Below are 25782 nucleotides of genomic sequence, written 5' to 3' on the forward strand. Positions count from 1 at the left end.
ACGGTAGCTCCAAACGTTTCCCAGGCAGAGAGAGAGAGAGAGAGAGAGAGAGAGAGAGAGAGAGAGAGACGGAGCATATCAGCAGCGCCTCTGCTGGTCAGAGCACAGTGCACGCCACACAACACAGCCAGCGCCGGCCTCTGCCCTGCTTCTACCTTGGCTGCCTGCATTGTGCAGTGCCCCATTGGATTTTGTGTTTCACATATGCCGGGCCGTCTCTGTGCGTCGTCCGCCGTGTGCACTGTGCAGTGTCTGGCGCAGCTTAACTTCGCATCGCACTCTGTCGGCGATCGTTTCAGTCGCACGTCCTGCCCTCTGGGCAGTTGATGCCAGCAACAGGACAGAGAGCCACCTAGCGGATAACATAGGAACTACTTGCAAAAACCTGCTCGCAAGGGAGCGGACGATTTGTCTCGGAGCGGGTGAGCTCCCCCCACCCTCGGAACTCGCCCGCTCAACGCTCATCCCACCGTCTCGACTCTAGCCAGAGCGTCGAGCAAAGCGACTCTGGTGTCACTCTGGTCTCTGCGGTCTCAGCTCACGCAGTAATACAGCTCGCGGCTCGACCTGCTCGACTCAGCGCCTCTGCATCGGAGTTTGTCCCCACTGGATATTGTTCTTCATAGTAATACCGCTATGTATATTACATTATTATGTTATGTATACATCAATTGTTTTTATTTTATTTTTATTTGTTTAAACTGATTAGATTAGGTTCCTGATGACTACTCTTACTATAGGATTTTTATTATGGACACTCGAATTTACGCTTTAATTACGAGCGAACCGATAAACGTATCGCAAAATGTGATACACCAATATTTTCCTTGTTTTATTCTGCGTAAGGCTATATGCAGCACTTTCGTTTTACAGTCAAATTTATATTTTTTTTTCTTATTCTGGTACGGATTTTGCGATTTTAGGCGTCTTCGAAAGGAAAAATATATGGCTTGCGATGTATTTGTATGAGGTTAATGAAATTTTAATACATTATAGCCAAATATATTGTTAATGTAAATCTCAAGTTACAACATTTTCCGATCACCCAAAAAACCACGCTAGTGCAAAATAAATCAATAATCAAAAACTTTGTCATATCGTGGAAATTTCAATAAACAATACAAAATTCTTACTCATTATCTATGTTACTTCAAAATAGGATCAAATAAGATCAAAATACAGGTATAGTACTGGAATAAACCAAGTTTAAAGGGCAATGTGCCTTTCATTTATTTTCTTTTGTAAATGAGTGGTGAGTCATGAAAAACAGCTAATTCATTTCAGGGAGTGAACAGTTCTGATCCAATCTCTGAAAAGAACAGTTTTGCCCATCTCTAGTGCTGACCCCATGCCCCTCCTCTCCACATTCTCCTCCGAGGATGACATGGCAGCCAGATGGTCCCGATGGGCCACTTGTGGCCTGTAGACGGAGTGGTTTTTATTTGTGCATTTTGTATTTTTTTTGTTGCATATTTGTATGTATTGTTACAGATTTGTGTGTACTTTTCTGTATCTATACATATTTTTATGCATCTCTTTCTGTTATCCAAATCCCCTCACAGCCACCTGACGCCTTCATCTGTCCCTTTCCTATGTAATTTCCTGTTTCCTCATACCACTCCTGCCAAAATGGGTTACTGCTCCATATTTCTGGAGTTCAGGAAAGTAATCCTTTCCATGGCTAAAACCCAGTCCCACATGCTATTCTCTAAATGCTATCTAAACCATGGAATCTCCTTGCCTAACCATAAAAATTGCTTTCTTTGAATCCCACCCTTCCTTTCACAATAACCTGCAAATTTTCAGATTTTCCCAGTCCTTGTCCCCCACAAACTTGAAAAAACACACCATCATGGCACAGGCTTTGCAAAATCACCTATGCTCCCTCCACAAGATACTGCTACTGTGCGATCTCTAGCATATACATCGCATCTCTGAAATTGAATTCCTTGCACTCAGGCACCTGGAAGAGCAATCTACGCACCATCTCCACCAATTATCCTGCCTGCTGTCATCCTACTGCCACTCTGGGGCACCATTATCAAACACAATGCCGCTAAATCTAGATATGAAACAAACCCAGAACACTGTTGTTACCCCTTCCACCAGAATCCTCAGCCCCAAAGAAGATTCAGTCCTATATAAAGGCCTCACCTTTGGCTCTACACCTAAATTCAAACATGTTGGACTTGTCATAGACCATCTCTCCTTCACCTGATCCCTCCAATGGAAACACATCTTTGCCATTAATTGCTCAAGTCAAAGCCAAACTAATTACAGCATGAAGCCAGCCTCTTCTTCATACCACAATCCAACCATGGTCTCCTTTTCAGCTCCCCATTTCTACTCCCCTCTCTCCTCCACAGCCATGCAATACTGGATCTGGCAGTCTTGTTCTGAAATGCCGATCCATAGCTTTCTATCCCTTCCCCTTTCCTATCCCACTCCAGATTGGTGATTCCCTTCAAAGCAGTTGCATTCTGTCCAGAGCAGACAGAAGTGGAGGTCTTGTGTGTGGGAGGTAAGCTTGTGTGTGTGTGTGTGTGTGTGTGTGTGTGTGTGTGTGTGTGGGCGCGCGCGCTTCCTTTCTAAAGAAGGCATTGGCTGAAAAGTTAATCTATAACCATCTTGCCTTTCCACTTTTTGAAAATTCATTTTTCCTGATACAATGTAAATGTGTCTCATCTATTGTGTACTGTCTACTTTATAAATAATAGTTAGTTAGTTTGTTACATAGATCATCTGAACAATTCTTCTACAGAAATAACGTGGAATGTCAGTTTACAGGATGCATATACCTTATTAGTGTTCATGTTAATCAACAATACAATATCACTTAAAAACAATGCTTTTTTTCAGGCTACTGCTTTTCAAATATAAATTCATCCATGGAAGCGAAGTAGTTGCACATAAGAAATGATTTTAGGTTAGATTAGTGAATGTATGTTTTTGTGATGGTGCGATTAAAATGCCTACCTCCTTGAAGAGCTACCTATATGACATCCATTGGTAGAGGCCATATACCATTCTTACTACTCACTTTTGTGTTGTCAATAGTTTCTTTCAAAGTGGTGAGTTACCCCAGAAAATTAGGCCCTAAGACATCACTGAGTGGAAACACGCAAAATATGTCGGGAGTATAATTTCTTTCTTTCTAAGATAAGCAATTATCCTAAGAGCAAAAGTAGCTGAACTTAACTGTTCGAGAAGATTGGTAATATGCTTCTTTCAGTTCATTGTGGTGGAGGAGGAAGAGAAGATTAGTGTTTAATGTCCCGTCGACAACGAGGTCATTGGAGACAGAGCAGAAGCTCAGATTAGAGAAGTTTGGGGAAGGAAATCAACCATGCCCTTCCAAAGGAACCATCCTGGCGTTTTCCTGAAGCAATCTCGGGAAATCATGGAAAAACCTAAATCAGGATGGCCGGTCACGGGTTTGAACTGTAGTCCTCCCGAATGCGAATCCAGTGTGCTAACCACGTGCCACATCGCTTGGTTACAGTTCATGGTTTCATCAGAATGTTTGTCAAGGAATTTGAAGCATTCTATCCTATGTCCTGACTCCATTTGCTACATCAATTGTTTGTACAAACATTTGTTGTACAGAACTGAATAGTGTGTTTTTTCTCGAAATTAAAGGAAAGTCCATTTTGAGAGAAACACTTATTAATTGTTTGAAAAACACCAATAACATCTTTTGTAGCTTTCTTGCTAATTCGATTCATGGTAACACTAGTATCATCTGCAGAATGCACTAATTCTGTTTGCTAAATGTTAAGTGGAAGGCCATACACATATATAAAGAAAACAAATGAACTCAGAATTGAACCCCGACTCCTTTTGTGATTTATCTCCATTCACTATAATTTTCTACCTTTGCAACACTGTCTAAAATATTCAGTACAATCTTTTTGCATTCTGTTTGTTAAGTACGATTCAAATCAGGTGTGTATAAGGACATTATCTCCATAAAACCTGAATTGTTCTAAGAGTGTAAGATGATCCAAGCAATCAAATGGCTTGGTAAGACCGCAAAAACTATCAACTGGTGACATATTATTGTTTAAGCCTTGCAATATTTGGTCAACAAATGCTTAAATAGAATTTTCAGTCAAGCAACACTTCTGGTATCCAGACTGTGATGTACTAATTAAATTGTTGCTCCTTAAATGTGAGACTTCTATTGCTGAATATGTTGGAAAAAGAAGCCATGAAGGAAACTGGACAATAATCATGTAAGTCTTTCTTGTCACCTTTCTTACAACAAGATTTAACAATTTCATATTTTAATCTATCTGGAAATTTTCCTTTACCAGTGATTCATTACATGTATCACTGATAACATTACTTATTAAGTTGGAACAACTTTTCTGAATTTTGTTTGAAATTCCATCAACACAGTTGATTTTAAGTGAACAGTGACTAAACTGCGGGTGACTGATATTTAACTTCTCCACCCCTGTAGTCGCATGGTATTCAGAGAACAGAACATCTATCACTTCAGAATTTTCCACATGATCTAGACATACATGCACCTCATCCATCTCATTTTTCAGCCCCCTAATGTTCTGATGAAACAAATTAATTTTGCTTCCTGTAAATTGTTAAATATGTTATGGACCTGTTCTGTGCTAATTTCTTTCAACATTCGACAGCCTTGTAACTCATCAAATTACATGTCTTGTCAATTACTCTAACCCTTCTCAGCATAATAATGATGTCAATTCACAAACTGACATAGATAGTGACCTGAGCCTTCGAAAATTGTATTAAACTGCGATGCTGTAGAATTGTTGACCTTGACAATTTTGCTTTTTATGTCTTTTTGCGTCGTTTATAAGTATTAATTTTCTTAGCTGTCAGCATTTCAACAATCACACTTCATGTCTCTTTCTTTTCTTTTCAATCATCTTTCCCTTCTCATTTTTTCTTTAATTATCTTTAAACATATAAATGTCTCAAAACATAGAAATTAAACTTAATGCCCATTCTATCAATTGGGGCGAAAATCTGGTAATATTTTGGTGAATGTGCCTAGCTATGTTTGTTTCCTTTCATTTTCATGTTGGCCTACAAGCTTTGAAATGATTTAGTATCTGGAAGGAGGTATTTTAAATATGTACCTAAATGTCATCTGTGGCAATATGTGTCTAAGTATGATATTGAAACTAAAGTTCCACAGCGACTGCAAACAAGTACAAATCCATGTTGTCAACATAATCTGTACGATTAACATGTAACAATATTTGTTTTAGAAATTGTTACAATCCATAGGAAACTACACTTTCATCACAAGTTCGTATCACGGTACACACCAGCCAATGTAAGTTTCAGAATTGTTCAAATGAATTCTTTTCTTTATAATATATGACAAAAAGTTACGATATCAGTGCAGATTGTTTCCTGTATCGAGTCATCGTCTAAGGTCTATACTTTGTCTCTGCAACCATTCTCCCTTAAGTTTCTCCTGTCATCTTATTTATTGATAATCTGGGCACTTTATTATTTCCAACAGATCTTCAGTTATTTCCTTCTTTACCTCCCCTTTGTTTTCTGCACCAAAATTTTAGTTCGCCCGAAGAGGAAGGTGCCAGGGTAAGATGGTACCTCATGATGAAACCACAAGTAAACAAAGTCGTTGCCAGAAGCAACGATGAATGAGAGGCAGTGGCATTGACATGCCCATTAAGTGTTTCCATATGCCACTGGATAAGCTCGCTTACTTTAGCAGAGCAGAGTACCACTTATCCCAGTCAGCAATCATCTGAAAGATGACAGCATCATCTCTCTACTGAGCAAGTTGTGTGACAATTTTCTTACACAGGTCTTAGCATAAAAGCTTATAGTCAAGTGTGCTTTGTGAGAAGAGACCAGTATTTAGTTATGTGTCAAGCGATACATTAATATTCTGTGGCAGTAATACGTGCTTGTGAAATTCCTGTGGACATTTATTGTAACAAGTTAAGTATTTAATCTTCTTCAAGTTATAATATGCTGATCTGAAATGTTACGTGTTGGTATATCATCTTGGTGCCCTCCAAGAGTAAAGCCAAGAACCCTCAATTGTACCAGTGAGTGTTATTTTGTCAAGTAAAAGAAACATTTTTCCATCCAATAAACCTGGTAAAACTTTACTGTCTATAAATAAATGTCAAAAAAATTTTCTAGCAAGAATAAAAATGCTATAAGCAACTTCACGTGGGTCTTAACTGTGAAATACATAAGAGGAAAACAAACAGAAAATCCAGGATATAGAGGAGATGCTGAGATGCAGATAGGCGCAACAAAAAGACCATCATGGAAGACACTACCAGGTGGAGGGGGACAGTAAAGTGCTGCTTATGGGAGCATACAGAGACAAGGTGAATAGAGCATAGGGCAGCTAGGTGCACTCAGGAGGTTAGCAGAAAAAGAGAGAGGTAAAAAGACTGTGGGTGTGTTGGTGGAACAGAGGGCTGTGTAGTGCTGGAATGCGAACCAGGGAGGGGCCAGAGGGTAAGGACAAAGACTAATGAACGTTGAGTCCAGGAGGGTTACAGGAATTTAGAATATAATGCAGGGAGAGGTCCCACCTGTGAAAGTCAGAAAAGCTTGTGTTAGTGGGAAGGATCCAGATGGCACAGGCTGTGAAGCAGCCATTGAAATAAAGAATGTTTTGTTTGGTGGCTTGCTCAGCAATGGGGTGGTCCAGCTGTTTCTTGGCCAATGTTTGTCGGTGACCATTCAAGCGGACAGACAGCTCGTTAGTTGTCATCCCATGTAGATGGCAGCACAGCGATTTCAGGTTAGCTTGTAGATCACATGACTTGTTTCACATGTAGCCTGGGATAGGTGATGCCTGTGACCAGAACTGAGTAGGTAGTGGTTGGAGCATGTATGGGACAGGTCTTGCAACTAGGTCTGTGATATGAGCCATGAGGCAAGGGGTTGGGAGAAGGATTTGTGTAGGGATGGACGAGGATATTGTGTAGGATCGGTGGGCAGTGGAATACCACTGTGGGTAGGACATTTCTCATTTCAGGGCACAACAAGAGGTAGTTGAAACCCTAGCATATAATGTAATTAAGTTGTTCCAGTCCTGGATGGTACTGCATCACAAAGGGAATGCTCCTCTGTGGCCAGACAATGGGACTTTGGGAAGTGGTAAGTGACTGGAGAGATAAGGCATGGGAGATCTGTTTTTGTACAAGGTTGGGAAGGTAATTACAGTCTGTGAAGGCCTCAGTGAGACCCTTGTGTATTTCAAAAGGGACCACTCATCACTTCAGATGTGATGGCCATGAGTGGCTAGGATACATGGAAGTCACTTCTTGGTATGGAATGGGTGGGTGCTGTTGAAGTGGAGGTATTGCTGGTGGTTGATAGGTCTGATACGGACGGATGTATTGATGTAGCCATCTACTGACGTGAAGGTCATCATCAACTCACCTGATTCAGATTCACTGATGACATTTTCAAGATCTGGGTCATGGGTGAGGACACCCTATCCCATATTCCTCCAGAACCTCAACACCTTCTCCCCCATTTGCTTCACTTGGTCCACTCAAACAAACAAGTCACCTTCCTCAATGTTGACCTCCACCTCAAAGACGGGTACATCAGTACCTCCTTTCACATCAAACCTACCAACCACCAGCGATATCTCCACTTCACCAGCTGCCACCCATTCCATACCAAGAACTTCGTTCTGCACAGTATAGCCACCTGTGGCTGTCGCATCTGAAGTGATGAGCGGTCTCTGTCAAAATACACCAAGGGCCTCACTGAGGCCTTCACAGACCGTAATTACCCTCCCAACCTTGTACAAAAATGGATCTGGTGTGCCTTACCTCTGCAGTCACCAACCAACTCCCAAACTCCCACTGTCCGGCCACAGAAGAGGATTCCCCTTATGACTCACAACCACCCAGCACTCGAGCAACTGAATCGCATCCTCCGTCAGGGTTTCAACTACATCTTGTAATAACCTGAAATGAGGAATGTTCTACTCACTATCCTTCTCACACCTCCCACAGTGGTATTCTGCTGCCCTCTGAATCTACACAATATTCTCATCCATCCTACACAACTCTTGCTTCAACCCCTTACCTCATGGCTCATATCCCTAGACCTAGATACAAGACCTGTCCCATATATCCTCCCACCACCACCACCACCACCACCACCACCACCACCACCACCACCACCACCTACTCCAATCCGGTCACAAGCATCACCTATCCCATGAAAGGCAGGGCTATCTTTGGAACCAGTCATGTGGTCTACAAGCTAAACTGCAACCGCTGTGGTGCATTCTATATAGGCATAACAGCTAGCAAGCTGTCTGTCTGTATGATGGCCATTCACAAACTGTGGTCAAGAAACTGCTGGACCACCCCACTGCTGAGCAAGCCACCCAACACAATATTTTTCATTTCAATAACTGTTTCATAGCCTGTGCTCTCTGGATCCTTCCCACTAACACCAGCTTTTCTGAATTTCACAGGTGGGAACTCTCCCTGCATTATATCCTACATTCCTTCATTTGTCTTTGTCCTTACCCATTAGCCCCTTCCCTGTTCCGATTCAAGTACCGCACAGTCCTCTATTCCACCACCGTACCAACAATCTTTTCACCTCTCTCCTTTCCCACTATCCCCCACCCCGACTAACCTCCGGACTGCACCTAGCGGCACTACCCTTTCTCCACCTGAGCTCTGTATGCTCCTACAAGCAGCACTTTATTGTCCCCCATCCCTACCTGGCTATCCCTCCCGATCCCTGCTCCATCCTCTTCCTTACTCCTACAACCCAGTGTCTCCCATCATGCACAGCGCACGCATTTTCTTTCTCCAATGAAGGCCTTGTTGGCCGAAAGCTCATTTTCTAATAGTCTTTTTGTTGTGACTTCTCTCTGCAACTCAGCATCTCCGCTATATGGCAAGAGAATAACAGGTTGTAGATTCAGAAAAGAAAGAAAAACATTCATTTATTAGGTATATTCAAAATCTGCCAAAATATCAATGTGTCATGATTTAATGTTTAACAGAACTCTACTCCAAAATACCACATTAAAGATGCCCTGGGCAGAAAGTAAATGGCACAAAGTAAATTGCAAGCTTTGAAAAAAATGGCTAGGTGCATGCAAAATATTTGTGAATGTTTCACTAAAGATGGCTACAGTAACTACCTACTTGAGCATTACAAATTATTTTGTGTGACCAAAAAAAAGGAAACAATAAAAAAAGGACTCATTAGATTAGAAATGTAATCAGAGCAGGAGAAGAAAAGTTTGTACCTATTCATAACTGCAGTACATGTGATCAGTAAGGATTAGAATGGTGAAGTACAATGCAGTTGTCATGGAAGCAATATTTAAGCGAAATTAGCCCAGCAAAAATTAAGTCAGTACACCAAATCCCACCTAGACATCAACTACAGTTTACAAGTTCTTGGCAATAGGGTGGAATCATGATAATCATATTCATAGAGAGGGAGGACAATATACTAAAAGAACTTCTGTCCTATGTGTGTCTGTCACCTGAATCCATTCAATGAATCTGAATTTTGCTCCAAATGATGTAATACCATATATGATATTGCACTGTGGGTTAGCTCTAAGAAATCAAAATAATTAAGTAAACACATCAACTGGCAGTAACAGAACACAGACAAACACAAAAATACAAGGATACCACTGGTCAAAAGTGAGCTATATTGAATGGTGGGCTGTTAGACAACAAAAGTGAAGGGAATATTATGTTCTATTATGCCGCAAAAATCAAATAATAATCAGAAGCTGATAAATCTGCACGTCCAGGTACTCACCAAACCATCCCTTGAGCTCCTATACCTTTTGGCGTTAGTCCCAAATAGCGAGTTGGGACAGTAAACTCCGTGTCACCAAATGTCACAGTCTCGAACATGGCTGTGCTGTTTCGTTGATTGCTTGGGGTAAGACTACGCTACTGGGTTGACACTTCCACAGCACTGTATTGAAGCAACCCAAAAATAAATATTTTGTGTGTACAGAAGCCATCCATAAATGATGATAATGGTTCAATCTCGTAAATACTTGTTCGAAATCATCTGAAGCCTGGGTGTGAACAGTGCATGAAACCCTGCTAGCCTCTTTGGTAGTGAATGGAACTGGTTGAAAAAGGAAGGACAACATTCATATAACTTTCATTCTTCTTCAACATTTTCGCCTAGTTCTTTACAAATATGGCTGATTATGGAGTCTACACTATCAATAAAACTGAATTAATTTTCAAATGAACACATTTACTATACATTAAAACGACGAATGAAAATTGAATTAAGATCAAATATTGGGCAAAAAAGTTAGTCTTACCCCAGCGATTACTCAATTCTTCATTGAATAAGTCATGAACAGTAAAGAACAGTATTACAGAGAAGTGAGAATTATCTCCAAGACTGTGACAATAATGTTGTGCAACATTTACTTTCGATCTATTAGTGTACACGATTCACACACTAAGTTTCCAGGATTAGGTGACTCCAGTACAGAATCACATTCCTTGGGAAAGCACACAACATCTAAATGCAGTGTACTTTATTGTTCCAAGTTTCAACAACACATAATGAATTTCATGTACAGGGGTTCTCACTGGCCTGCACCCACAGTATTATCTGGAAGACAAAAATCCACCAGGATAACCAGCAATTGCAGCTACTGAAGCAAATAGGTATTTGGTTCAGAGAATGACTGAAAAGTGCGCCAAACACACCTAATACAACGTTTAGCTCACATTTAGAGTTTACTTTGAGAACGCATATAGGTAAGTATTCAGAAAAGGAGCAATTATAAAGTGACATTTTTAAGAAATTTCAAAGTTTCCACTACAGAATACATTTGCCAACTAAGAAGAGACTTCATGAAGGAACTAATACTGCTGTGAAGGAGATATTGTAAAAATCTTTAGTAATAATATGCATGCAATTCTTTCCTCACACTCTCCACCCGTGTCCCAAACATATTTCCTGGACAATAAGGTATCAAGAATTAAATGCCTCTTTAATAGAATATATGAATGCATGAAAGTCCATCCTGAATGACTCTTTAAGCCAAAAAACAGAAGTGGAAATGATACTGTTACTAGTGTTGCCTAAAGAATATCATTAATCACTGAGCAAAAAAAAGTGCACTGTGTGCTAATAGCACAACTGAAGCTTCAAAGAAAAGAAAAGTGTGGAGCACTACAACCTCTACTTCAGTCAATGCAACATGTCAGGTAATGCCACTCCATACCTCACACACTGTCAGGGAACAATCCCTCACTCTACTTGAAATAATCCTCCCTCCCCCCCCCCCCCCCTTTCAGTAATTTACTAATTTATTTTGAAACAAGTCAGGATGGTCAGCAGAATAATCTGTTTGCAGACTGCACACTGGATGGACCCAGGCTTCCTTTAACCTTCACCAATTGCTGGCAGACTCTCAATACGTCTAATAGAAACATGCTGTAGTCAAAGTCTCCACTGCAAATTTTCATCCAAGCTAAACTGATAACACATCATGCACTGAAAGGAAAAAAATAACTGTCCACAACTACGTCATCATTTATGAATTGTGCTTGTGCATTTTAACATAAAAACAAACTACAAACAAATAAAAAACTAGCTAAAACTAAGATTTTTACAGAAAGCATAAATAATCCTTACAAGGAAAATAAAAATAAAACTGTAATTATGTGCTTCACTCCATGCAGATACAAAATAAACTAACAAAGCTGAGTTGCTTTTTTGTCAACTCTTTTGAACAAATTATATTTAATAGCTAAGCACTGCAACCAGGCAAACTAAAGTAAGAACACAGAGAAAGAAAAAGAATATGAGATGAATAAATTTTACACATTTAGATTTGAAACCAACATAGGGATAGCAACAAGAAAGTGCTATCATACACTCTCTTCATTGGGTAACAACATGTATGACGTTAAAGAGAGAAGAAATGGGCAGAAATTGGTAATGTATTAACTACAACATAAAGATAATATTCACACAGTAGCAAGAACGGGAGTGCAGAAATTTCCCATGAGCTATACAATTTTCGCTGACAATTAACTATTGCTCCCTTTCTTCCGATTATGTGGTGGGCTAAGTGACAGATATAGGACCACCACTTACCTCCCTCATTCATTCAAATTCCTGTTATTTAAGTAATTTATTAACACAGACAAATTAGATACATATGGAAAAAGTGATGAACTGTTAACATAACATTCTCTTACATATTTCTCAAGACATATTGGTAAGATTCCCCCCCCCCCCCTCACTTACTCATCAAACTGTGAAAATGCACCAAGTACCCTATCTCAAAACTTTATCTTCTTTATACATTTGCAAAATTAGTATAAAGAAGATATCATTATGACCTTATGCAAGCTGTCGGCCCAGCAGGGAAGAAGTTACTTATTTATTATAGTTAACTGCTCATCTTGGCAAATCACCGAAAACAGTGCTGCTGTTTATCTATAGAATGAATGTGACTAGGAGAAACCACTGCATGGGACAGAAAAAAATAGTATGGCCTAAAAGGAAGGATTGTTAGTGCTTAACACAATGTCAATATATGGGTTGTGACAGATGGAACACAGACTCAGTTGGACTAAAAAAGGAGAAGAAATACAGAATGACTTTGTTGACTGAAACATCTTTGTGTTTGTTGAAAGTGATTTTGGCAAATCAGACAAAATCTAAAATAGGATGGCTGGCTGTGGATTCGAACCCCCACGCTGACACACACACACACACACACACACACACACACACACACACACACACAGTTTCCAGTACTGAAAGTCAGCACAAGTTCTGTTTTTGTAGTGTAATTAGTGAGATTTTAGCAACTAGTCAAGAAAGAAAAATTAAGTATTCTGACATAATTAGTTAATTACTGAAAATAACTGCCATGTGTTTTATTGTAATGTATAATGCACGATTTATCCAAATCGTTCAGCAGTGTCTCATCAATGTCTTCTGTCATCTTAAATTAGTCAGCCCTCTCTCCTGAAACTGTGTACGATCATAACAAAGCTGTCAAACAAGTGACTAACAAGAAACTATCTAACTAATAATGAACAGGAAAGAAATTATCAAGTTCAGGAAAACTTAACGTTGGGAGCTGGTACCCATTCTTTTAGTATTATGTCCCCACATGAATATGCAGTTCACTTTTGGTACAAAATTTTCAGCAACATACGTTGCCTTCTATGGCAGGGTCTTGTGATAGTTTAGTTCAGTACAGTGTGTTCTGTCAGTTGCCCTCTTCATGGTTTTGCCATTCCTCTTTCAATATACCTACTGCAGCAAGGACAATGGATCACCAGTAGTGACAGTCTTTGGCAAGTTCCTCAAAGGTATCTGAGTTGCTGCAGATTATCTTCATTAAGTACTTTGGCTGATTTTTTGTTATGTCTTAGAATCATAAAATGGAACACACTTCACTGAGAAGCATTTGATGAGGAGTCTTCTTGTCACTTATTCAGTGATCATATCCAAGCATCACAGTTGATGTTACAGACTGGTGGATTTAGTATGGATAATGTGCACTCTTTCTACAACTTTATTGTTTTTAAAATAGTAACCCCAGCTGATCTTAACAGAGTCTATGTTTCTGCTGGCAAAGTGTACGTCCTTTATTATTATTATTATTATTGCAGTGGTAGATTAAGTACACCTGCCGAATATGCAAACAGAAGATGCATCCATATCGATATGAATAACATCATCCATATCCAGAGACGGCGCCTCTACAGTGTAAGCTGCCAATACTGCAGGCCAGTCACATGGAATTCTGTAGCAGGCCAATATAAGGCCGCCCAGTAGCTGGCCCACTCTCAGTTTTTTCTTCACTAGCTGCCATTATTTGATTCTGCCTCTAAGAAATGAACTATGATTGCCAACACTCTTTACTTGGGCCAGACTGGTGTTAGAATAGTGGCTGCCACATTTGCCACAGCTAGTGTAACATTTGCATACAGTGTTTCTATTTGATGAGCTTGTGGTTTCTGCCACCATAATACTTACATGTAACTGTGCCAAATATTGTAATTGTAATATGCATGCGCAACGAAGTAGTCATGCTTGGACTTCATCAGTTTCAATAATGAAATAGTTATAGTTTGGTTGCGAAGTCTAATGGACAATTTAATCTATTGTTTCAGAATTTTGAGTAGAATAAACATTAGCTGGTTCTAAAATGAGGCATTACAATACTGAATGTCCAAGTTTCACTGCTCTGTGTAGTAATGTTAGTTGGCTCTAGTACTTTCTCTGGAACTTTTCATCTCTTTCCCTTCTGGTTACGTTTGCTAGCATGAAAAACACCAACTCGTGCTGTGGTTCTGAATCACATTAAAGTGCGGGTCCTCCAACAATTGGCTGGGAAAGTCAGTTGAAAGGTCAGAGAAAGGAAACATCGTTGTTGTTGTTGTGGTCTTCAATCCTGAGACTGGTTTGATGCAGCTCTCCATGCCGCTCTATCCTGTGCAAGCTTCTTCATCTCCCATTACCTACTGCAACCTACATCCTTCTGAATCTGCTTAGTGTATTCATCTCTTGGACTCCCTCTACGATTTTTACCCTCCACGCTGCCCTACAATGCTAAATTTGTGATCCCTTGATGCCTCAGAACATGTCCTACCAACCGGTCCCTTCTTCTAGTCAAGTTGTGCCACAGACTCATCTTCTCCTCAATCCTACTCAATACCTCCTCATTAGTTATGTGATCTACCCATCTAATCTTCAGCATTCTTCTGTAGCACCACATTTCGAAAGCTTCTATTCTCCTCTTGTCTAAACTATTTATCGTCCATGTTTCACTTCCATACATGGCTACACTCCATACAAATACTTTCAGAAATGACTTCCTGACACTTAAATCTATACTCTATGTAAACGAATTTATCTTCTTTCCTTGCCATTGCCAGTCTACATTTTATATCCTCTCTACTCCGACCATCATCAGTTATTTTGCTCCCCAAATAGCAAAACTCCTTTACTACTTTGTCTCACTTACTAATCTAATTCTCTCAGCATCACCCGACTTAATTCGACTACATTCCATGATCCTCGTTTTGCTTTTGTTGATGTTCATCTTATATCCTCCTTTCAAGACACTGTCGATTCCGTTCAACTGCTCTTCCAAGTCCTTTGCTGTCTCTGACAGAATTACAATGTCATCGGCAAACCTCAAAGTTTTTATTTCTTCTCCACGGATTTTAATACCTACTCCGAACTTTTCTTTTGTTTCCTTTACTGCTTGCTCAATATACAGATTGAATAGCATTGGGGAGAGGCTACAACCCTGTCTCACTCCCTTCCCAATCACTGCTTCCCTTTCAAGACCCTCGACTCTTATAACTGCCATCTGCTTTCTGTACAAACTGTAAATAGCCTTTTGCTACCTGTATTTTACCCCTGCCACCTTCAGAATTTGAAAGAGAGTATTCCAGTCAACATTGTCAAAAGCTTTCTCTAAGTCTACAAACGATAGAAACTATCTTTAAGATAAGTCGTAGGGTCAGTATTGCCTCACGTGTTCCAACATTTCTACAGGATCCAAACTGATCTTCCCCGAGGTCGGCTTCTACCAGTTTTTCCATTCGTCTGTAAAGAATTCGCGTTAGTATTTTGCAACTGTGACTTACTAAACTGATAGTTCGGTAATTTTCACATCTGTCAACACCTGCTTTCTTTGGGATTGGAATTATTATATTCTTCTTGAAGAATGTGGGTATTTCGCCTGTCTCATACATCTTGCTCACCAGATGGTAGAGTTTTGTCATGACTGGCTCTCCCAAGGCCATCAGTAGTTCTAATGGAATGTTGTCTACTCCCGGGGCCTTGTTTTGACTCGGGTCTTTCAGTGCTCTGTCAAACTCTTCACGCAGTATCGTATCTCCCATTTCGTCTTCATCTACATCCTCTTCCATTTCCATAATATTGTCCTCAAGAAAGTCGTCCCTGTATAGGCCCTCTATATACTCCTTCCACCTTTCTGCTTTCCCTTCTTTGCTTAGAACTGGATTTCCATCTGAGCTCTTGATATTCATACAAGTGGTTCTCTTTTCTCCAAAGGTCTCTCTAATTTTCCTGTAGGCAGTATTTATCTTACCCCTCGTGAGATAAGCCTCTACATCCCTTACATTTGTCCTCTAGCCATCCCTGCTTAGCCATTTTGCACTTCCTGTTGATCTCATTTTTGAGACGTTTGTATTCCTTTTTGCCTGCTTCATTTACTGCATTTTTATATTTTCTCCTTTCATCAATTAAATTCAATATTTCTTCTGTTACCCAAGGATTTCTACTAGCCCTCGTCATTTTACCTACTTGATCCTCTACTGCATTCACTATTTCATCCCTCAAAGCTACCCATTCTTCTTCTACTGTACTTCTTTCCCCCATTTCTGTCAATTGTTCCCTTATGCTCTCCCTGAAACTCTGTACAACCTCTGGTTCTTTCAGTTTATCCAGGTCCCATCTCCTTAAATTCCCACCTTTTTGCAGTTTCTTCAGTTTTAATCTACAGTTCATAACCAATAGATTGTTGCCAGAGTTCACATCTGCCCCTGGAAATGTCTTACAACTTAAAACCTGGTTCCTGAATCTCTGTCTTACCATTATATAATCTATCTGATACCTTCTAGTATCTCCAGGCTTCTTCCATGTATACAACCTTCTTTCATGATTCTTGATTATCTTGATTAAGTTATGCTCTGTGCAAAATTCTACCAGGTGGCTTCCTCTTTCATTTCTTAGCCCCAATCCATATTCACCTACTACGTTTCCTTCTCTTCCTTTCCCTACTGTCGAATTCCAGTCACCCATGACTATTAAATTTTCGTCTCCCTTCACTACCTGAATAATTTCTTTTACCTCATCATCATACATTTCATCAATTTCATCATCATCATTATCTGCAGAGCTAGTTGTCATATAAACTTGTACTACTGTAGTAGGCGTGGGCTTCGTGTCTATCTTGGCCACAATAATGCATTCACTATGCTGTTTGTAGTAGCTTACCCCGCACTCCTGTTTTCCTATTCAAAAAAATCTACTCCTGCATTACCCCTATTTGATTTTGTATTTATAACCCTGTATTCACCTGACCAAAAGTCTTGTTCCTCCTGCCACCGAACTTCACTAATTCCCACTATATCTAACTTTAACCTATCCATTTCCCTTTTTAAATTTTCGAACCTACCTGCTCGATTAAGGGATCTGACATTCCACGCTCCGATCCGTAGAACGCCAGTTTTCTTTCTCCTGATAAAAAGGTCCTCCTGAGGTTCCCGCCCGGAGATCCGAATGGGGGACTATTTTACCTCCGGAATGTTTTACCCAAGAGGATGCCATCATCATTTAATCATACAGTAAAGCTGCATGCCCTCGGGAAAAATTACGGCTGTAGTTTCCCCTTGCTTTCAGCCGTTCGCAGTATCAGCACAGCAAGGACGTTTTGGTTAGGGGGGTAGGAAACACCATATTACCTATAATAGCACAATCCTTAGTACAGCATTGTGATGTTCAAACTAACCTCCAGATTGACAAAAAACTTTATTTCACAATAATGTTTATATGACAACCTCCTTATAGTTGATCATTTTTGTGCCCTCAGTCAGATACTCCAGAACACTTCCAGCATTAGTTTTCAAAAGCTGTGTATATCCTCTTACTCATGACTTCTTCAGAGGAACTGTTGTTAAATAAAGCAGTATTTTCTCCAACAACTGGGAAAGATTTATATGTATTACTAACTTTTATCTGCTGCTTTGCTCATATATCAGTAAGTTCTTTTACGATGAGTGATGGTGAGTAAGCAAGCTAGTAATATACAAGACGTCTGTGTATATGATGGTAAAAAATGAATTCAGTGCCAGTATGTAGGTACATAATGAACATGTTTCTAATATTTTGCTGTATGACGAATCTGAAAGCATGCATTATATTTTTTAACAATATTTAAAAACTGCCTTGATTCCATATATCCCTGCAGAAGTTGAGTTTTAGGAGTTCCTCTGACTCATCTAATACTGGAAAGAGAGATTTTGCCACCAGTTCAGCACATACCAACCACTTGTAACTTCCATTTCAATGCCTTATAGTGCCTACATTTTTTATCCAACACCTAAGATTACTAACTCATGATTAACATAGTCAGTTAACCGATCATAGTGAAATTCAGCCTCAACGAAAGCCCTTACACATTCCACAAGTGCAGGTATGACTCTGTGTTGAGTTTTCAACTGTCTTGGAAGGTGTAAGAGATTGACACTCAGCGTCTAAAATGTGATAGGCATGCAATTACCGTCTTTCCCTGTAACACTCAAGGCCAGTGAACACGAGACTACATTGAGGCTTGTTAGTTTCAGGTAACTTTTGCAACTTGAGCTCTCTTAGAACTATGCGCTACATCAGATTTATGTTTGCGAGGCTTATAGTAATAGCCTTAAATGTGGTTCTCGGGTTTGTCATTCGATTTTATTGTTGTTTCTCCACCAAAACCCTCCAGCAATGCCAGGTGGTGTAGCAACTCAATATCATAATCAACGCCCACAATAACATTGGATTTCCACTGTCACAAATAATCTATAAATACTAAATAAGAGTTGCTAACCACCACTCTGGTGTCACCTGCAGACCCCTCACATATAACATGTTTAAAAGTGTTAATAATATCCAAAAAGATACAACTTTCCCAGTAAAGTCTGGAAAACCTAACAGGCAGAGTTACTTTTGCAGTTAGTAGTACTGGTACTAATATGGAAGTATTGATTAAATGCATTGATAAATCAATAAGCACTGTATTGATATGCTCAATCGTATTACATAGAACATAACAACCAATAAAAGCATTTTCACAAATTTGATACAGTTCAAAAGAAAAAGAGTAAATAGCTTTTTTCAAGGAGTAAATATTTTCCCTTAATTTGTGTAATATTCTCCAAGTTAATAAATATCTTTCATTACACACTTTGTAAAGTAGCCTATCTTCTTCATCAGGGTTCAAGTTACCTCACACCAAATTTCAAGGATATCATTTCAGCAGAGTTAGTTATGATGGAGTAACAGAGTTACTTTCACTTTTATAATATTTTTATGGAAGTATGGATTGGCATGGATTAAACATGTTGAGGATTGCATAAGCATTGTGTTCTAGATGCATCTATGGCTGCACTTGTGTATCAGTAAAACGACATGAAATGTGCTTTATCACCTGGGAGGCCCCGGCTGGGATGTTCAGAAGCTCTGTGCAAGTCTTTTATTTGACACCTCTTTGGTAGCTAGCATGTCAATGATGATACTAGCAACGAACACATAAAAAAAAATTTAAAAAAGAGGTCCCTAGAGACTGGTCAGGGATACTTTCTGAGTACTTTGGTATGAGGGATCAACGGTCTACAGTGGCTGGTTATAGACTAATAAAGTAATAATGACTGATACAGTTTGTTACCTCAATCACCCTTGTTTCTGTCATCACAATCATGCAACAAGCAGCCTCTCCTCCGTGCACTATACCAGCAGGGTGTCAGCTTACAGAATCAGGCCCAGTCAGCCTTGCCCTCTGTTACATGATGACATTCTGACTAGGGCTATCAGACTAGTAGTGTAGACACCCCATGTTAAGTGTCTTCTTGTAAAAAGTTATTTCCAGATGTAATAAAGCGTTGTGTGTGTCACTATCTGTGTATTCTTATGGTTAGAACACTGATGATGAGTAAAGTTATATTTTCGCCTGTTTTTCAATGTGCGGTTGCTTTTTGCATCTTGTCTGCTTCAAATGTTGGTGCAACAACAGAAGGATGTCATCACAATCATGCAACAATCTTTGCCAGCTTTGCTCTCTAAATCTTCATCTCAAACTCTGTTTCCTCCTCCATTCCTATCGTTTCATGAGGCAGCGGAAGATTGCGGAGCATACAAACACCGTCTACAGCAACATTTCCACAGTTTTTATATTATGGATGCAGAGGTACATCATGCACTGTTTCAGTCATGGACTTCTCCCATCTTTAATCGGGCAATGCAGTGGTTGGCCTGATTTCCAGAACCCTCCTTGTCATTTGATAATTAATGTTCATTGTTGTCTTCTTGTTATCACCATCACATGTATGTTGTGGCAGCTATGGTTGAATTCTACCAATGCAAGAAGCAGCCCCACCAGTCTTATTGTGCCTGGGCTGTGATCCTCCACAGCCTTGGTCACAAGTACAATTTTGTCATGGCCAAGTCCAAGTCAAAAGACATGTATGCAGACATCATGGTTCATGATGATATCTTCCGCTCTGCCTCAGATAAAGAAGTCCAGCATTGAGCCCTCCAACTACAACACCCCTCCCTCGAAGAGGTTTTACCAATTGCCCTGTCGTATGAGGTCTCGCACACCACTGGTCAAGCAGCTGGAAGCCTGGTGTGTCACCACAGCACTACAGGGTGGCCCAGCGTGCCCATGGTGACTGAGGAGGATGACGTAGCAGCAGTGCAAGTCAGCTGATCCGGTAGCTTGCGCATGGCATGTAAAAAGTGTTCTAGGAGCCACTCCCTGTTACCATTGTGTGTGTCTTGTTAGTCCCAATGGGACAGATGAGTGTGTCCACGTCATTGGGCTGTCTATTGTAAGTGTTGAAAACAGGCCACTTTGTAGTAGTCTGCTGCTCACCTGCACAGAATGCAGCATCAGGGAATATGGGTGTGGATATCCAGGAAGTGTCATTAGCAAGGCCTGGTTCGGATTCAAACCTAACCAGGATTTCAACAACCTTTACATCGAGGGTTTGGTTCTCTAGCGACTGCTGCTCCAGAAGGTGGAAACAGGCGTGGCAGTTTGCCTGCTTAATGCCCAAATATATTCAGACTTCAGCTCTCTGCTGCTATCACTGGTAAACATATTCCTACGGGGATTCAGTAAACAGCAAAACTCGTTGCTTGACCAATTCACAGCTGCAGTTACCTATACATCAGTGACTCGCCCTATTACTTTTTTTTACCAAGTTCAGTAAACTTTTTGCTTTTGGTGCCTTTCAGGTCTTTGGCTTTTCAGTCACGCACTCCATAGAGTTAGTACCTGCCAAAGTCACCGATCAATCATTGGAATCTCTCTCCTCCAAATTTTAGGATTTCTTTGCAGAAGGCCTAGGATGCATCACAGACTTTCAATCCCACATAAACTAGAAGCAGCTGGCTCATCCTAGATTTTTTCATGCTAGAGAGATTCCTACAGGCCTAAGCTCCCATGTCAAGGAAGAGCTGGACGGGTTCACTTCTCTTGGGGTTGTACTTCCTACTTGCTCCAGTGAATAGGCCACACACCCTGCCATCATAGTGAAGAAACCCTATGGTAAATTGTGACTTTGCAGCCATTTAAAGAGCACTGTGAATTCACCATCAGTGAACGACACATACCCACTTCCACATCCAGATTAACTGGTCACACACTTATCAAGGGGTCAGTTCTTCTCCCAACTCTTATCTTTCTGAAGCATAGCACCAGTTACCCCTGGATGAGGGGTCCAAGAATATCACGGTCCTTAATATGCCTTTTGGCCTGTACAAATACCAATGGTTGATGTTTTGGGGTGGCAAGGGCCCCCACAATTTTTCAGCACTGTCTGGAACAGGTCACATCCCTTATTCCACACTGTTTCAACTACCTGGACATTGCTGTTACCGGACGTACTACAAGCAACCAGCTGCACAATATCAGGGCCATCTCACAGCTGGGTGTCCGACCCATGAAGAGCTGGTGTCAGGGCCATTACGGACCTGCCATGTCATTCCCGGGGCATCCACTATTGCACACCCTCTCTACTTCCTTCTCTGGAAGGGTGCTTTCTTTGTTTGGTCTCTGGCGTGGGACCCGCCCTTCACTATGCTGAAGCAACACCTCTGGTCAGCACCATGCCTCGCTATTTTTGATCCTGACAAACCACTGGTTTTGGCTATGGATAATTTGCAATATGGTGTGGGGGCAGTGCATGCCTGTTGGAATGCAGACAGCTCCAAGCAGCCACTGGCTTTTGCATCCAAAACTCTCAGCTCAACACAGGTCCACTACTGTCAGGAGGCTCTAGCCATTGTGTATGTAGTCACCAAATTTTACTTTTTCCTGTATAGCAACAAATTCCAGTTGCACTACAAGTCATTAATTTTGTTGTCTACTCCGTCCGCCTGGATCCCTGGTAAGGCAGCCCACAGGTTGTAGTGATGAGCCTTGTTCCTCTACAAATACAAATATCACACTCATTTTTCCCCACTGGGTGCCATGCCAACACAGGTGCCTTCTTCTGGCTGCCCGCTGGCTCAGACCCCGAGTTTGACCGAGATGGGTTTCCGATCACTAGTGCCAGAGTTGCCAATGCAATGTCATCCTCAAGCAGGTAGTCCACCTTGTCCAGCAGGATTGGCCTTCTAGTCCTCCGGGCCATGCTTCCAATCTGCTTCATAACTACTTTGTCTTGTGCCATTGTCTATCAGTCCTAAAAGGGGTCCTCCTCTTCTACAACGACAACACAGCTCTCAAGATGGTTATTTCTTGGAGTTAGCAGAGCAAGGTCTTACTGCTGTTGTACGAGGGTCACTGGGGTGTTTCTCGCATCAAAGCCTTGGCTTGCAGATATGTGTACAGGCCCAGCATTGACCAGAAGCTGGAGCATTTGGTTGCTGGGTGTCTCCAGTGCTAGCCAATAGGCAGCTTCCCAGGCTTCGTTCTCCCCACAGCCTCCAGCAACTCAGCACTGGAACACATCCATGTGGATTTTGTGAGTCCATTTCTGAATATTTTTTGGCCGATCATTGTTGACATCTTTTAGTAGTTTCCATATGTGGTCTGGTGCTACTCAGCCACTACCGAAGCCACTATTCTGCTTCTCTCAAAAATGTTTCTGTGGAACATGTCCAGTTACTCTCATTTATGACATCGGATCTCAGTTCCTATCCCAGACCTTACCCGATTTCTGTGTGCGGTCAGGCATTCATCATGTTTGCTCCCCTCCCTTTCATCCCCAATCTAATGGGGAAGGCAAGCACATGGTTTGCACCTTTAAGACTCAGATGAAAAAGTATCTGCAGGATTTCCCCACTGAGAAGCTGTACAGTTTTTTTTCTGTTAGTTCACTGGTTCCCATACAGCACTAGAAGTGGATATGCCTCCGCCTCCTCCATCCAAGATCTCGCCTGCCTTTGTGTTCCATTGTGCCAGTTTTCTAGTGGGGATGGCAGGCTGGACACATGATTTCTGTCAGCGCACCTGTTGTTTATTGGCAGTCATCATGCAACAGAATGGCCACTGCATCTTCGAACTGGAGATTGAGAGGTCTGGCACTATCAAAAACAGGCTCTGCATCCACGTGGATATCTGCCCCCCACCCCCTCCCCTGCCCGACCACTCCACCACCTTTGCTGGGGCCCAGGTCGCTGAGTGCCCCCTATCCGCCAATGTTCCAGCCTCCTTTTCCACCTGCATCAGCACCTCTGCCTGAGGAGCCTACGACTTTGCAGCCTCCGACAGCAACTCTGGTAGGCCTCTATCAAGTGGGCATGTCTCTCTCTGGTTTTCTTTCTCTGGTTTTGTGTCTCCTGTGCAGCCTCAGCCTGCAAAGGAGTCTCCTCCAGCTTCCACAACACTACCGGACATTGTCAGGGATCCCAGCTTGGACTGTCTCTCTCCAGTCCTGTTGTCTTGTGCTCCGAAAGGAGGGCTTCAGGGCTCCTGGTCCCAGCCACTTTCACGCATATTGTGAGGTTTCCCGTGACCAGAAGTTTCCCTCCTCTCTTGCCTCTAATGTTTCCATGAACATGGATGGCATCTCCACATCAGATACGTCCACACTTTGCCTGGGGAATTAGCGACATTCCACCCCCAAGGTGGAAGGGATGTAGTGACCCGCCTGAATTCTACAACCAGAGATCTGGGTGCACAGTTGTGAGGTGTACCACTGAAGTTGGCAGATGCTAGAACTCATTCATGGATGGGTGTGCAGCCTCTCCATCATGCACTCGACAGGCTGGTCGATCACTTATAGAGTCAGGTGCAGCCAGGCTTGCCCTCAATTACATGTTGACAGCCCAACTGGGATTATCAGATTAGTAGTGCAGCTACTCTGTGACAAGCATCTACTTGTAAAAAGTTATTTATATATGTAATAAAGTGTTGTGTCAATCACTGTCTGTGTGTTCTTGTGGTTAGAACAGTATACAATCTAATGAGGTTTCCACTGGGCCTATGCCACTGATGCTAATATCTATATCCGCCTTGTTTGCAGTGGCAGACTGTCTTTACGTATCACCAGAATTTTCTTAGGCTCTCTGAGAGCTCTTTCAAAATGATTCTGCTATGGTAGTTATTGAAGACTTCCTGCAATGATCGTCCTGACAGCCAAATGTGTTTCATTCAACACCTCTCTATCTGTAGCCCTCTTGCCGTGTTTTACACATACTGTCCAGAAGTCACTGCCCTTTTTATAGGTTTCTTTTCAGAGGCCGTATATCATGAAAGGAATCCCCCCATTGTAAGCTGTTCTACTGTGTATCGAATACTTGATCAGCTATGCTTCTAAACTTGTGCCACTGTTTCTGTAAGTGTTTGTGTCCAGGATGAACCATTTCAAGTTCCTCTCTGAGATATGAACTACTGCCTCTTGATTTAGCTCATGGAACATGTAAATCCTCCTGTTTGTTTAAGATGCCCTTTTTACTTTTGTTATCATTGGTGCTACGACTGTCTCATAGTCACTGTGCTACATTTAGTCTAGTAACATTCTCAAAGAGGTCACTTATGTTAGTTGCAATTACATCCAACACATTACTGCCCTGAGCGTTCCTTCAAACTGTGTGTTCAAAGTAATTTTTGAGAACACTTCGCAGAATGTCTTGTAATGACAACCACTTACAAAACTGTAGTTATCACAAATATTTGTTGAGCGCTTAAAGTTTGCTCCAATGGTAACAGTATGATTAGATAGCACACCTATTAGTGAACAGAAGTTCTCTCTTAATACTTCAGTTACACCAAGAACTGAATCTGATAGTTGATAGAAGTTTATGTCCACCCTGGATACAGACTCTTCGACAAGCAAGACAGAACTACAAAGTTATACCTTCAATAAAAGTTTCTGTAGAAATATTAAACACCTCTCTATGGATAAAATAATGAACTTTCAACAGCATCAAGTTTTGACAGCCATTTCACATTATCCAAATTACAAAGAAATACAGCAAGTCCATAATGAAACACCCCAATCTTAGAATATTACCAAAATTTTACTCCCTATTCCTCCCCACCTCTCTTCAGATGCGATAACCTTTTTTCAGAATCTCTCTGCTTTTTCTTGAGTAGCAAATAAACACATGCACAAACTACGGAAAGTTTTTTTTTTCATGTTGTTGTGGTCTTCAGTCCTGAGACTGGTTTGATGCAGCTCTCCATGCTACTCTATCCTGTGCAAGCTTCTTCATCTCCCAGTACTTACTGCAACCTACATCCTTCTGAATCTGCTTAGTGTATTCATCTCTTGGTCTCCCTCTACGATTTTTACCCTCCACGCTGCCCTCCAATGCTAAATTTGTGATTCCTTGATGCCTCAAAACATGTCCTACCAACCGATCCCTTCTTCTAGTCAAGTTGTGCCACAAACTTCTCTTCTCCCCAATTCTATTCAATACCTCCTCATTAGTTACGTGATCTACCCACCTTATCTTCAGCATTCTTCTGTAGCACCACATTTCGAAAGCTTCTATTCTCTTCTTGTCCAAACTAGTTATCGTCCATGTTTCACTTCC

The 25782-nt window shown here is 41.1% G+C and overlaps 1 protein-coding gene across 9 annotated transcripts in view; it reads right to left on the minus strand.

The window, feature by feature from the left end:
• Nucleotides 1-25782, minus strand: part of LOC126237282 (stress-activated protein kinase JNK) — a 1031804-nt gene that overhangs the window by 64536 nt on the left and 941486 nt on the right. The window contains exon 2 of one of the 9 annotated variants that reach the window (XM_049947227.1): nt 9808-9969. The exons of the other annotated variants lie outside the window; for them this stretch is intronic. Within the exon in view, the coding sequence (XP_049803184.1) occupies nt 9808-9905 (98 nt within the window). The 5' untranslated portion in view covers nt 9906-9969. The remainder of the gene's footprint in view (nt 1-9807; nt 9970-25782) is intronic. 9 annotated transcript variants of the gene reach the window in all.

Source organism: Schistocerca nitens, chromosome 2 (assembly GCF_023898315.1).
Source record: "Schistocerca nitens isolate TAMUIC-IGC-003100 chromosome 2, iqSchNite1.1, whole genome shotgun sequence".
NCBI lineage: Eukaryota > Metazoa > Arthropoda > Insecta > Orthoptera > Acrididae > Schistocerca > Schistocerca nitens.